The sequence below is a fragment of the Ipomoea nil genome, unplaced genomic scaffold, assembly GCF_001879475.1.
Source record: "Ipomoea nil cultivar Tokyo-kokei standard unplaced genomic scaffold, Asagao_1.1 scaffold2826, whole genome shotgun sequence".
Classification (NCBI taxonomy): Eukaryota; Viridiplantae; Streptophyta; class Magnoliopsida; order Solanales; family Convolvulaceae; genus Ipomoea; species Ipomoea nil.
The window spans coordinates 2,818,647-2,832,152 of record NW_017619254.1 but is presented as its reverse complement, the minus strand read 5'-3'; the positions used below and the strand labels follow the sequence as shown (position 1 = coordinate 2,832,152).

The 13,506-nt window shown below is 33.3% G+C and overlaps 1 protein-coding gene across 1 annotated transcript; it reads right to left on the bottom strand.

Annotated features, from left to right (window-relative positions):
• Positions 1 to 2,919: 2,919 nt before the first annotated feature.
• Positions 2,920 to 9,348, bottom strand: LOC109159226. Its single transcript, XM_019307311.1, has 11 exons — positions 9,259 to 9,348; positions 8,864 to 9,205; positions 8,261 to 8,367; positions 8,054 to 8,179; positions 7,863 to 7,959; positions 4,779 to 4,853; positions 4,583 to 4,665; positions 4,162 to 4,308; positions 3,996 to 4,068; positions 3,448 to 3,778; positions 2,920 to 3,320 (listed from the first exon to the last, which is right to left on the bottom strand). Exons 2-11 carry the CDS (start codon positions 9,171 to 9,173, stop codon positions 3,245 to 3,247), a joined length of 1,425 nt encoding a protein of 474 aa, XP_019162856.1. The 5' UTR covers positions 9,174 to 9,205; positions 9,259 to 9,348; the 3' UTR covers positions 2,920 to 3,244.
• Between the last annotated feature and the right edge of the window lie 4,158 nt (positions 9,349 to 13,506).

Here is a 13,506-nt window from a genome sequence, read left to right as displayed (position 1 = left end):
CGGAGAAGCACTTCCCCCCTCCGAAACGGCGCTGTCAGTCTGTCACTTCCAAGAGCGTTCTTTAAGTTGAACCGGCTAGTGATCCCCAAGCAGCAAGCGGAGAAGCACTTCCGCCCCCGAAACAACGATGTCACCTCCAAGAGCGTTCTCTTGAGCTTTGCACGTGAAACTACATATATATCCTCAAAGATCGCGGCCAACAAACGGTCAAATAGATGGAGGACCAAATCGTGTCAAAATTGCAAAGTTAAGGACTTAATTGGTTGAAATTAAAAGTCGAGGATCAATTTGTGAATTTAGCTATAGTCGAGGGACCATTTTGGGTATTTACTCTAAAGGAAACACTAAACCAAAGTTCATATTAGTAAATAATAAACAAATAGAAAATTCATTAAGTTTCAATATCAACAAAAGAGCATTAACAATAAAAGACGGATGAATGAAAAATCGTACCCTACATCCTAACAGAGAGCATAGTTCTCTAGCTAGAAACTGAGTAATATAGTGCACATATTACTTAAAAAATATTATGTAATATAAGGAAAAATTCCTCATCAACACTTCTTTAACGTTTTCAATACGAAGAGTGATAGATGCCAATTTGGATTCATGAGAAGACTTGCAAAGCATCAATTTCAATTTGAATATAATCATAGTGTAAATCTTAACCCAACTTTAGGCCTCCATCACTCATCACTTCAACTTCTTTGGATGTAAAGGCCCTAATTCTTTATATGCTTCTGGCAACGATGAAAAAAACAGTTGCTATCTATAAGGATGCAACCAAACCCTTATTATGTTTCTAGATTGAAAGTTTGCAACATTAACATTTAGTTTTATACAAAATTTCAAAGGATTATTGCCACCAAGTAACATAGTATAAACATTATATTGTTTTTCAAATATTTTAACTTGGGTGCTCTCTAAATAGAGAGGGAGGTTAAAGAGTTGTTATCGTTCTCTCGTTAGTTAGCTAGTTAGGCTACTCTCTAAGCCTATAGTTGGTGATGTCCTTAAAACCTCTTAGAAGCGGGCTTGGGTAAATTTTTTTACCTCTTTTATCATTTTTCGCAAAGAATATTATTAAAGTCTCTCATCACCATCCATGGTACATTGCTTAGTTGTCTCAACATGTTCTACAAATTCCTCATTCTTACCCATTTCTTTTTTTTTTTTTTTTTTTTTGAAAGCAAGCAAGAACTTGAATATATTAACTCAAAAGAGGCAGAATAAAGTCAGGGGGACTGAGTCCCAATACATCGAACTAGCCTGAGAGGCCACATTAGCGGCTAAAGAATGAGCAACTAAATTAAACTGTCTAGAAATTAAAAACAAAGAACACGTAGTAAAAGAAGACATATAACGTAAACAATCGTCAATCATAACTCCAACATATGACCTTTGGCTTAGTAGCTGCATTATGATGTAGCGGTGGAGAACCAAACAGTCAGTGGTAACATTATCAACTCCATGATCACGTAACCACGAGAGAGCTTCCTTGCATGCCAACGACTCCGTCGTTAGGGGGTTAGCACAGTACGGTAGGACCCCATTCGTTGTTGCCAAAAAATTCCCTTCGGCCGAAAGAAGTACAACACCGTACGTAGCATAACCAGTCTCCGAGGAATAGCCAGCGTCGAAGAAGCATTGGACTGCGCCGGGCAGTGGTTGCGGCGATTATGGCAGTACAACAGCATTCTCTCAGGCAGCCATCGAACTGACGGACAGCCTCCAAACCTGCATTGGCCTTTGCAAGCATGCATTTCATACGGCCTCATTCCGTGCCACCCATATATGATAAAGCACCGCAACAACTTTGACAATAATAACAAGAATTAACATAGCCATCGCATTTTGAAACCCCAGTAAGAGAAACCAGTAGATGACTAGATGGGACTCATGCCAAACAAACTTGGCAAACTTACACTCCACAAGTGAGTGCATTGTATCCTCGTGAAAAGTATTCTTACCCATTTCAAATAGCCATAAAATCATGTGAATCTTCAAGAATTTTATCATCTTTCAGGTTGAACAACAATGTTTGTGATTGGTGAAGTAATCCGTGATAGTCCTTTCCGGAATGTTATGTTGTGCAACTGTGTGCACCAAGCAAGGTGCACACGATTCCAATTCATAATTTATATACTATAGATTCATAATTTATATACTGTAGATTCATAATTTTTAAACCGTAGATTCATAATTTAAATACAGTAGATTCATAATTTCTATATAGTAGATTTATAATTTCTATAATGCAAATTCATTATATATGTGCTGTAGATTCACCATTTATAAATTGTATAGTTATCAAATTATGAACATATAGTTCTGTGTTTTGTAAATACAAAGTTCAACACTTAGGAATATGAACATAAAAAATTATGCACAGAGTTCTATAATTGTGAATATAGAATTCAATAATTATGAATATAAAGTTAAAAAATTAAGAATATATAACTTTATAATTATGAACATATAGTTCAGTAATTATGAACATAAAATAGTATGCACCATGCATGGTACACACGGTTGCACAACATAATTTGCCGTCCTTTCCACATCAAAACCAGACTCTTATGGCCCAAAATATTAATAGCAAATAAGCTCGAATAGCCCAATTGCTACTTGATGGGCTCCAACTTTTTATTAACAAAAATCTCAATTAAAAAAAAAAAAAAAAAAAAAAAAAGACCCACCATAAAGAGTAAAGACCTTTTTTTTTTTTTTTAGCCAGAAACAATCACATTAATCTTTAAAATAAATATATATTTTCCAACCTAACGTCAAGCCAAAACCAATTGATGTAAAATTTTCATTTGAATTAGTGGGTCAAGTTGTTGGTTTTTTCTTTCCAAAACTCAAATTAGTACTTTGTAGGTCAAATACGACCACTAAGATTTGAGTGTACTAGAGGGAAGACAAATAAACGTTGCAGGATAACATTAAAAAAAAAAATACTAGGGGTTTTACAAGTTCAATATACATCGTTTAACTATCATCACCAACCTGGTATCTTTGAACCACCTCACTATCACTGAGAAGTACAAAGTCGTCCGACGTTGGGCGCAGCTTCAAATATTCAAGTCAGTCACAGAAAAAATACGTGTTTCCCTTATAAGAAAAGGCTACCGGTGGGCGGAAAGGGCAGAGGGCCTGCCTATCACATTGACAAGAATACAATGATACAAACAGTATATACACAGCAGATTGGCGACAGAGGTGGCAAGTCCATAAGGGATGTTCAAACAGTATATATCTTCTTCACCTTCTTCATGCGCCTGCGACATACAGGGCAAGTACCAGCCGTCTCTGCTATCCTGCAATGGGCAATTCAACAAATCAATGCACATATAAATGCCATGTTCCCTGTTACATATATGCATTAGAGATAAATTTGTGGTTTTGTTTTTCAGAAAAAAAAAAAAAAAAAAAAAAAAAAAATACTTGGTTCCGCATTCAAAACAGGACAAGCAGTGTCCGCATGGGAGGAAGAAACAGTCCCTTGGTGCATCAAAGCAAATTGCACAGAGATGACGCATATCGCTCTGCTCACTGTCTTTTACTGGCTTCCCATCAAGCGTACTGCTGCTTGTTGGCTCTTCAGCATCCTCATCATCTTGAGAAAGAGAACAGTAAGAAGAACCCAAACTCAAGTTGTCATCTTGTTTGTCCGAAAGCATAGGGACCCGTTCAGATCCAGTATCTTCTAATTGTGCTCTACGATGCAGATTATTTAGGATACGCTGGGCCAGGAACACAAGAAAACACGTTCCACCTATATTTGGAAAGTTTAGGTACAGTTTACTGTTTTGTTACTTGTTCAATAGAGTTCTACTATGGATACTTCTAGATTCTACTCCCTCACTTTTACTGGCAAATAATGATGGGCTATTTTCATCATGTGGGTCCCTAGAAAAGTGTTCACATCAAGAATTTGAGAGTAGGAGTAGAAAATGTATTTTCCTGTTCAATATGGGAAGATGGAAATGTACCTATGCCAAGAAAGTATGTGATCCATCGAGGTCCATAGGAAAGCTTGACAGTCCACACACTATCAGCTGTATCCTAAGAAATTGAAAAATGATTTTACTACAATCAAAGACTATGCTAAAAGGTCAACCTAAAATATTCAAAATATTAAGAAAACTGAAGACATACTGGTCTCTGGCTAGGAGATGTCAGAAGAGCAACATTTCCACCGGGGAAAAAAAGACTCAACCCACATTGATTCTGTGTGATTCTACATTTGTAGTAAGCCTCATTAGTACTATAGAGAAAAGCCTTTATCATGATGTTCAAGTGCACCTGCGCCACATCCCAAAATAAAAATAAAAAGTGTCTGAAACACTCGGGAGAATACTAAACAGAACAATGCTACATTACAAGTCTATTAAAATCAGATCAGATTAATCAATTCAGCTAAGATATTAATAGAGAATATTGAATAAATGCCATTGGATTAGATTGCATGACAACAAAAGACCCTTGGTCCAAGAACAGTAATACTAGAGTCCAATATCATAGTTAATTGATTAGTGCATGTTTTAGGTTATAAAACATGTAAAGATAGCTTAGTTACCTCTACCATTTCGGAGTTTAAGTTACCCACTGCAACATGATAACTAGACGACTTGAGTATATCCTGCCGGATTGTGCCATTTCCTGAAAATAAACAGTTTATGGCACAAACGACTTACATATTTTATTTTTTTTATTTTGTTTTAGCAATGCATGTGGAAAATGCATATGAACATTATTGTGTTTTCTTTTCTCACCATGAATCAAGTTCCATGAAAAGGCACCATTTGGATAAGATGGGTCTTCAAGCCACTGAGCTAGACCCTCACTTCCTGCAATGTATCAACTTTTAGGGAAGAGGTTCAGGGTTATGCTGTAAAGCAAACAGAAACGACTTTATTTTAATGTAGTGGTTATCTGCAACACAAAGACCTGATTAATGACATCTGGAATTGCTCAAAGAGGGTTTAGCAAGGTACCCCCTACCCTTCCTCATAAGGAAATGATCAACTGGTCCCTTGGGATTCTGTGGTCTCTATTTTAGGAGAATCAATTAATAGTTTCCAAATTTTCAAGTGATTTGGTTGTATCATTTGCTGACTTTATGGTCAGATTTGTTTGTTTTCTTGCTTGCCAATCATCTGGTATCAATAAAATAACTGAAGCAAAATTTTCAAAATGTCCTCGCTTCATGGTATCTAAGCCCAGGGTCTCCTCTCTGGAGCTATCTAAACCTCTTGCTTCGTATTTTGCTGAGCACCAAATGAGATAGCTAAAATACAAACCAATCTCCAAGTCTACAAATTGATCCCAACCACTGATTCACTCTACTGGTGAAAAGTACTATTTACAAATTGAATGGAGTGATTACAGTGGATGATGTTGGTGATTATGGGTACAGGAAAACCAAGTTACCTCATGGGGCAACTTCTGCACCTCCAGAGATAGCAACAAATTATGGAACGTGTAAAGTTGAAAATTCTATCATAATGGCTCATCAACAAAATAAAGCCAATCATTTGAAGGACCTATCTCATTTATAAAGAGTGAAGGAGATGGAATGTTGTCCAAAAGATATACTCAGACCTTGAGAGCACCTCATAATGCTTTGAAATCCATTCGAGATTCATATCACTTGCCAAGGTGACAATGGCATAATATTATCCAGATAATGGAGCAAAACACAATTAGATGCTTATGAAGGATGACATATTTGATTTTCTCCAAAGCTTATATCCAGAGTTCGATTAAGCTTGTGGTATATTACTTGGTAAAAAACCATTCTCACACATGAGTATCATTTACCAAGGTGAGAGAGGGAAAACCAAAAAAGTAGCTCAATTAGGGGAACACAGACATTAAATGGGATGGACGGATGAATCCACTTTAGGCTACTGTTAGTCATGCCAAAGTTCGGTTCCGATTCCAGGTTCAATCGGGAAGAATAAAGTACCCAGTTACGATAACAGTTCTGAAATTAGTTCAAATGAGACAATTTCAATATTAGTACTCAGATATAGGAACCTATTATAAGATCCCAACTAAGGTTTCAGTTAAAACAGTAACGAGTTTGAACTGAACCATGGGCATTACTAGCTACAACATGAAACTATGAGACGACCTTAGTCCTGTGGAGGAGCAAGAAACAACCAGTAGTTTCTAAATAAGTGCCGAGTCTGAAATCCAAGTTATTTCTGAAGGAATGTGAAGTCATGGGCGGACCTACAGTGGGGGCAGCTGCCCCCACTCACCCCACCCCCACCCCATATATAACCATTATATATATATATATATATATATATATATATATATATATATATATGTATATATAGTACAAGTTTTAGTATAAGTAAAAGAAAACAGCTAATGTTAACACTTAACAAAGAATGAGCTAGCCTAGATGGCAGGGTGCGCGTGTTAGTGGTAGGAAGGTCAGGGGTTCGATTATGCTTGAAGGTAGTTTTTATTGCTATTTGAATATAGTGGCTTCAGCACAGTCTTATTAATTTTGAGGCTTCCAAAAAACAAATTAAGATTTTTACACACACACACACACACATATATATATACACACACACACACTTTTATATTAATAATGAGATGTGTAATTTATAATGTGTTTTCTATTAAAATTATTTTATCAAATTAATTATGTTTCATATTTTGTTATAAATATTTCTATAAAGTTTTGATGTGTTTTATTTTTCGCTCCTATCTAACAATATTTATGGCTAACTTCTTTTAAGTATTTCACTTTTTTTAAGCTATCCATTTTGTTTTAATGTTTCGCCTAGGGGTGTAAATGAGCCGTGAGCGGCTTGGTCAAAGCTCGGCTCGGTCAAAATCGAGCTCGAGCCAAGCCTAGATATTCTAGGCTCGTGGCTCGTCGAGCCGTATAATATAATATTTATAATATATAATATAACATAATATAATTATAATATATAAAAATAACAATTAAAAAGCTCAAGATCGAGTTCGAGCAGCTCGAAAATTGCCGAGCTCGAGCTCGAGCATCAGTTCTTGAGCTCGATCGAACTCGAGCTCGAGCCGAGCTTCCATTAACAAGCTCGAGCTCGTTTACACCCCTAGTTTTCGCCCCCACTGAGAGAATTTTCTGGGTCAGCCACAGTGTGTAGTCATCTAGCTGCAAAGGCTAGTAGAAGATCTGTAAATGTCAAACTAAAGTCCTACCAAGCTGTATAGTGATAGTAAATCCCCTATCAACATCGTAAAAAAAATCCACTCCAACATGATTGGAAGAAGCACATGACAATCAGCAAACGTTTCATTGTTTGAAGCTGAATATAGTGGAATTGACCTGCGCTATACCATCCTAACTCCAAAAGGCAGATATCCTCACCAAATCAATGCTAAAACAAGGATTTGAATCTATCCTCAGCAAGTTGAGAATGATTGATATCTATTCTTTAGCAAGTTGGGGTTATGTAGCCTCTATTTTAAGGAGAATTAACAGTTTTCTGGTGATTTGGATGTATTAATTGTTGATTTTAGGGTCAATTTTGTTTGTTTCCTGTCTCCTATAGTCCTATCTAGGTATGGATATCCTTTTATACATACATGCATCTATTATTAATTAATAAAATAACTTAAGCAAATTTTCCAGAATTCCCTTGCTTCATACGTAAGGAAATGGAAAGGGAACCTGACCTTTGTTAGGTGATATATGAACATCTGAGGTTAACTGTTGATTATTGATGCCATAAATTAAGTAAATGATCTATATTAATAGCCATTTAATAGATTCAAGTTACTAAATAACATGGACAGAAGAGAATAAAAAATTACAGAAGCAGTTCTACTGAAAAGTTCAAACTTACCTTGGGCAATTACCAGGACTAAAGAAGATGAACTGAGTGAATTCACATTATATGAAATACTTATTTGTGATCCTGCATTGAAATAATATGTCCATTCCTGTTACATATAGTACAAACAGAACATTGTCAATATACCAACCATGGCTACTAGCATCAATCAAGTAGTTCAGATAACTAAAATCAGAATTTGCCTTGTGAGTGTTTGCTGGGAGAGAGGTTTTATAAGCTTCAGACCAAGTATCCACAATATCAAGGGGGGGATTTCTGTAAAGTCCATACAGCATTGGTCCACCTTTTGCATTATCTATCTCCTCCACCTGGAATGTACAAACCAATGCTTGAACAGAATGCGGCAAACATCTAACATAAAAAAGAGCATGAGAGATAAACTAAGTTACCGTTATTTGCTCCACAAACAATGGATTAGGTTTTATCATAATTGATGAATTTGGTCCAAGCTGCAAATTTGATGTCCCATAAACCCCCCATATCAAAGTCATAGACACTGGTTAAAAAATTAAAAAGAAAATATTCAGCAAATCAAGCTCTAAAGTCTAAAATGTTAATCAGCAGATAAATGCCCAAGAGGAGGATTTCTAGCCTTCTCCTACTGTCCTACATGACTTGGGTCAAAACTGAACTATAATACTTGTTCTATAAGCAAAGATTAGATGTTGAACTATTAGCAATGAACTCGGGATAAACACTTTGCATCCTGTAAAGGAACAAAATCACTAGCTGAATGTGCATATCCCCCCTAACGTTTCTCTCATCGCTATTATATTATGCTTGTAACCAACACAAGTCATACTAATTTTCCAATTTGATTCTCAAAATTCAAAATATTTCTAGCATTTCCTCCTCTCAACTACCAAACCATATCAATATCAACCTTACCAAATACCAATACACAAGTATACTTATATTGAATTATTAAACCCAAGCAAATACATACATGTACGAAAAACCATAAACTATGTCAAATACTTGCAGAAAGTTACCGAAGAACCAGAAGGTAGTAACAACGACAACACAAGACCAAGTGTCGTCTGAGGAAGATTGCACCGTCTCATCATTGTTTGTTGGCTGGAAATGTGGAGGATAAGCGTCGTATACGGCGGTGCTACGCTGAGGAAAGGGTTGAGGATGTCGCCGATCGTCGTATACGGCGGTGCTACGCTGAGGAAAGGGTTGAGGAGGTCGCCGATCGTCATCGTCCACCTCCTCCGCCTCGCGCACCCCCGAACCCGACGCCGTTTCCGATACCGGTACGATAAGACTCGTTGACTGAGCCCGATCTGCTTCGTCCATTTTTAGATTTTTAGGAAAAAAAGATACATATTCTAATAAGGGGACACGGGGATTGGGGGAGAAGAGATGAAGGGGTTTAATTATTGTAACCTATAATCAAATGCACCTTCGCAGCTTGGATGATTTTATCCGGGATGGTGATTTTTATTTATTTTTTATTTATTTTTGTAGGTTTCCTTCACGGATCTGTGTTCAGATAGGCAGTTGGGAATTGAGGTTTAAACAATTTTTATTTTTTTTTGACGTACTATATCTAAAATTTATGAACATGTTGTCATACTTATAAAAATACTAGTTTTTCTACGCGCTTTGCGCGAATAAGATAATGTCCAATGATTCTTTTTAAATAAATATTTTAAAATATATCAATGCAATATTATACAAAAGATAATATATGAGAGATTGAATATATATAACTGTCACAAAAATAAATAGAATAAGATTCAAATTGACTACTAAATGTAACCTGAAAATATAATTATGTCACTGAACGAAATAATTTTTAATAAATTTTTAAAAAAAAAAAAATGACGGGGTGGCCGTTGGCGACCCCGTCTGTTTTATTTTTATTTTTTATTTTTTATTTTTTATTTAAATTTTTTCAATATTTTTCTAAAAAATTATTATTAAAATTGATTAAAAATTATTTAAAATGCCAACTCAGCTGTTACGTAAGTAGGTAACCTGCTACAATTGATGGTAACCTTCTATATGGTGAAATTGCATACATTTGGAGTGTTCAGTGGCTTAATTGCACGTTTGTGAGTGTGCGGTGGCCTAATTGCATTTTCATGTTACGTTCAGTGACCAATTTGAACCTTATTCCAAAATAAATGTTTGCAACTTTGTAATAACGCTAGTCTAAATACTTAGTCTAAAAGTGATAGTCTAAATAAATACAACTTTTGGTTTAAATTTTTCTAATTCTCGTTTGGGTAGCATTGTCATTGTCTTCATCTTCAATACATATTTTTTTTTTATTGGTAGTATGTCATGTGCAATTAGGTTATTGTTAGTAGCATAGAATGATTCATCATGTAATGAGATTATGATGTAGGAAGCTTTAGATTTGCTTTGGTGTGTATATGACTGGGATTTTAGTTGTGTTATGAACTTTTTATTTACAAGCACATGTTGATATTTGATAGCGGTAGTTTAATTTCCCCTACATGTTTCATGTGTTGTGAGATGTGTGTCATAAGTTATCATGTGAAAGTATTGAACAAAATATTAATATTTATTATATTTGTATAAAATACTTGGTAAATATATATATATATATATATATATATATATATATATATATATATATATATATACCTAATTACCAGATAATGTAAAAAGAAGACAATAGATAATGTAGTGAATATAATAAATTAATAAATTTGAAGGTAAGGAATCTTTGAGTTGTATAAAATAAAGATAATATAACTAATGAAATTATATCTCTTTTTAATTTTTTTTTTATAATGAATAATTTATTTTAAATAGAGGCATTATAGAAATCTAATTCTAAATTAATTAAAAGCATATGTATTATTTTTTGTTGTAGCTACTAATTTATTTTTTAATTTAATAAGAGCAATAAAGTGGCGTACATATTTTTCATCCACAATAATGAAATCATTGATTTTTTTAATTTCCATTTGTTGTTGAGACAAATTATTTTGAGAGTTTGTCAATGACAATTACTATCAATAGAGGATGGTGATAAATAATTCGTAATATAAGGTTACAATATATATTGTTATAATAATATAGTAAAAATTAACTTATAAATTTTAATTCTTTAGAAGTTTTCACGCATTGATAAAAGCATAATTGAAATATTAAGTGTTGTTCTCAATAATCAAAATTAGATTAATTAAGCGAAAAAAAAACTTTACTTAAATTTATTTATTTTTTTAAATGAAAGAAAATCAAATGATTTTCAAAGTTCCTGGTTTATAATCATTGAATGCTATGTATTTAGATGGGCTAATATATTATTTGATCAAAGTTTATATTAAATTTTATATTATTTTTTTAATACTGTGTAACATATTCGTAGTATATGTTTAACAATTATGTCAATTCTACTTGGGATGTGGTTCGACCCTAAAACATCTCTTATAGAAATTAATGAGTAAGTTAAGAATAATAAATAGTTAACGGAATATTCCGTTAAGAAAGTTTATACTAACGGAATTTAAGGTTATTTAAGGGAATAAAATAATATAAGGGTAAATAAGGAAAATCATTAAAAAAAATACTAAAATCAAAATAATATGAACCATTCATTTTAAGAAATAATTATGACCGACATTTTTTTTTTATTCCAGTTAAGGGCCTAACATTATTGGCTCTTATTAAGATTGTAGATTGTAGATGTAGATGTAGATAAATCCAACCAATCAAGTTTTAAGACTTCTCATCGACTAAATCAATAAATTAAAAAAACTCATTATGATTACTTGATAATATACAATAAGTAAAACCTAACTTGTAATATAAATAGTTAAGTTCAGGAATAGCTTATGGATTATTGACACTTATCAATTTGTATCATTTGACTTCAATTGGATCATAAATGATCCATTGAGTATTGATCTTTACATATTTTTGTCCTCAACTTTCAATATGATCATAAAATGATCACTTAACTATTGATTTTGTTTCAAATTTATGCATTCAGTTAAATATCCATTTAATAAACATTAAATTTAAGAATAATAATGTAAAAATTTGCTTGTTGTTTATATGGACAAATTGAGTTCATAAATTTAATACATTGAGTTTATCATTGTCAATAACTAAAATTTTTACATTATTACCCTTAAATTTAATGTTTATTAAAATGATATTTAACTAGAGGACCAAAAAAAAAAAAAAGAAGTCAATGGACCACTTATAGTTAAATTGAAAGTCGATGACGAAAATTAGTAAAGATAAATAGTAAATGAACCATTTATGATCCAATTGAACGTTAAGGATAAAAATTGCTAAATAACAATAATCAATGGACCATTAATGGAATTAACTCTGAAATTTATGAAACATGTTCTCACACTTATAATATAACTAGTTTTTTACGCGCATTGCGCGATTGGATAATGCCCAATGTTTTTTTTTTTTTTTTTTTAAATAAGTACTTTAAGGTATACCAAGGCAAGATTATATTGAAATTGTTCATGCATAGGCAATTCTAAATTTACAAATGCTAGATAATATATTCAAGATTGATTATAATTGTCAATAAAATAATTGTATAGGTATGGTTGAAACCAAATACGGGACATAAGGGAGAACAAATAAAAATTAGGACATAAAATATTAAATATATACTAATATTGAAGAGTTAACCGCTGATTGCCAAACAAGGACATTGCGAGAAAGTTTTCCACTTCAATTTGTTGTGTGGTTTGAATACTCTTTTTGTCAATAAATCGCTTTAGTAGTTAATATGAGTGGCTTAATTATATATATATATATATATATATATATATATATATATATATATATATATATATATATATATATATATATATATATATATATATATTTTAAAACAATTATTATTATTATTATTATTATACCTTTAGGACGATGATTGGCGAGGTTTGACGCAAGGGCTAAATTCCTTTTGAACGATGACCGGCGAGGTTTGACGCAAGGGCTAAATTCCTTCTGAACGATGACTGGCGAGATTTGGCGTAAGAGGTATACTTAACGACGACTCTTAAATTATTAACAGATGAAGTAACACTGTGGGTATTTAAGGAAATAACCGTGTGTGGGTATTGAAGAAAATCTTAGTGTAAAATTAAAATTTGATTAATCTTCTGATCAATCTGAGTGTTGTCTTTATGCTGCATTGAACTTTTAACTATGATTGCCTATGACTCTATGAGTCGACTCTATGAGTCTCACATATAAGCCTTGTTGAGCGGTTAATGTAACTGCAAGGCATGCATATTACTTTACTTTTTTTTTCTTTTTGAAAGTTACTGGCTCTATGACACTGTAGTATCTGTTCATATACTTTCTCAACCTACTGAAACACAAAGAACCAATAACGCCTCCACTGAGGCTTGAACTCATAATCTTCCAAATGGAAGTCCAACCCGGGTACCATTAGACCACATAGTCCTGGTACCAATCTTACCAGAGATCCTCATAGCCTTTAACTGATGCTTCTATACAGAGGTTGATAGGATTCTTCATAGAGAGACCGGTGCAAATCAATTTTAACGGATTGAGTAACGGTGTGTGGGTATTTAAGTAAATTTCAATGTAAAATTTAAATCTGATCAATTTTTTGATTAATCTGAGTCATTCATTTGATTAAAATCTG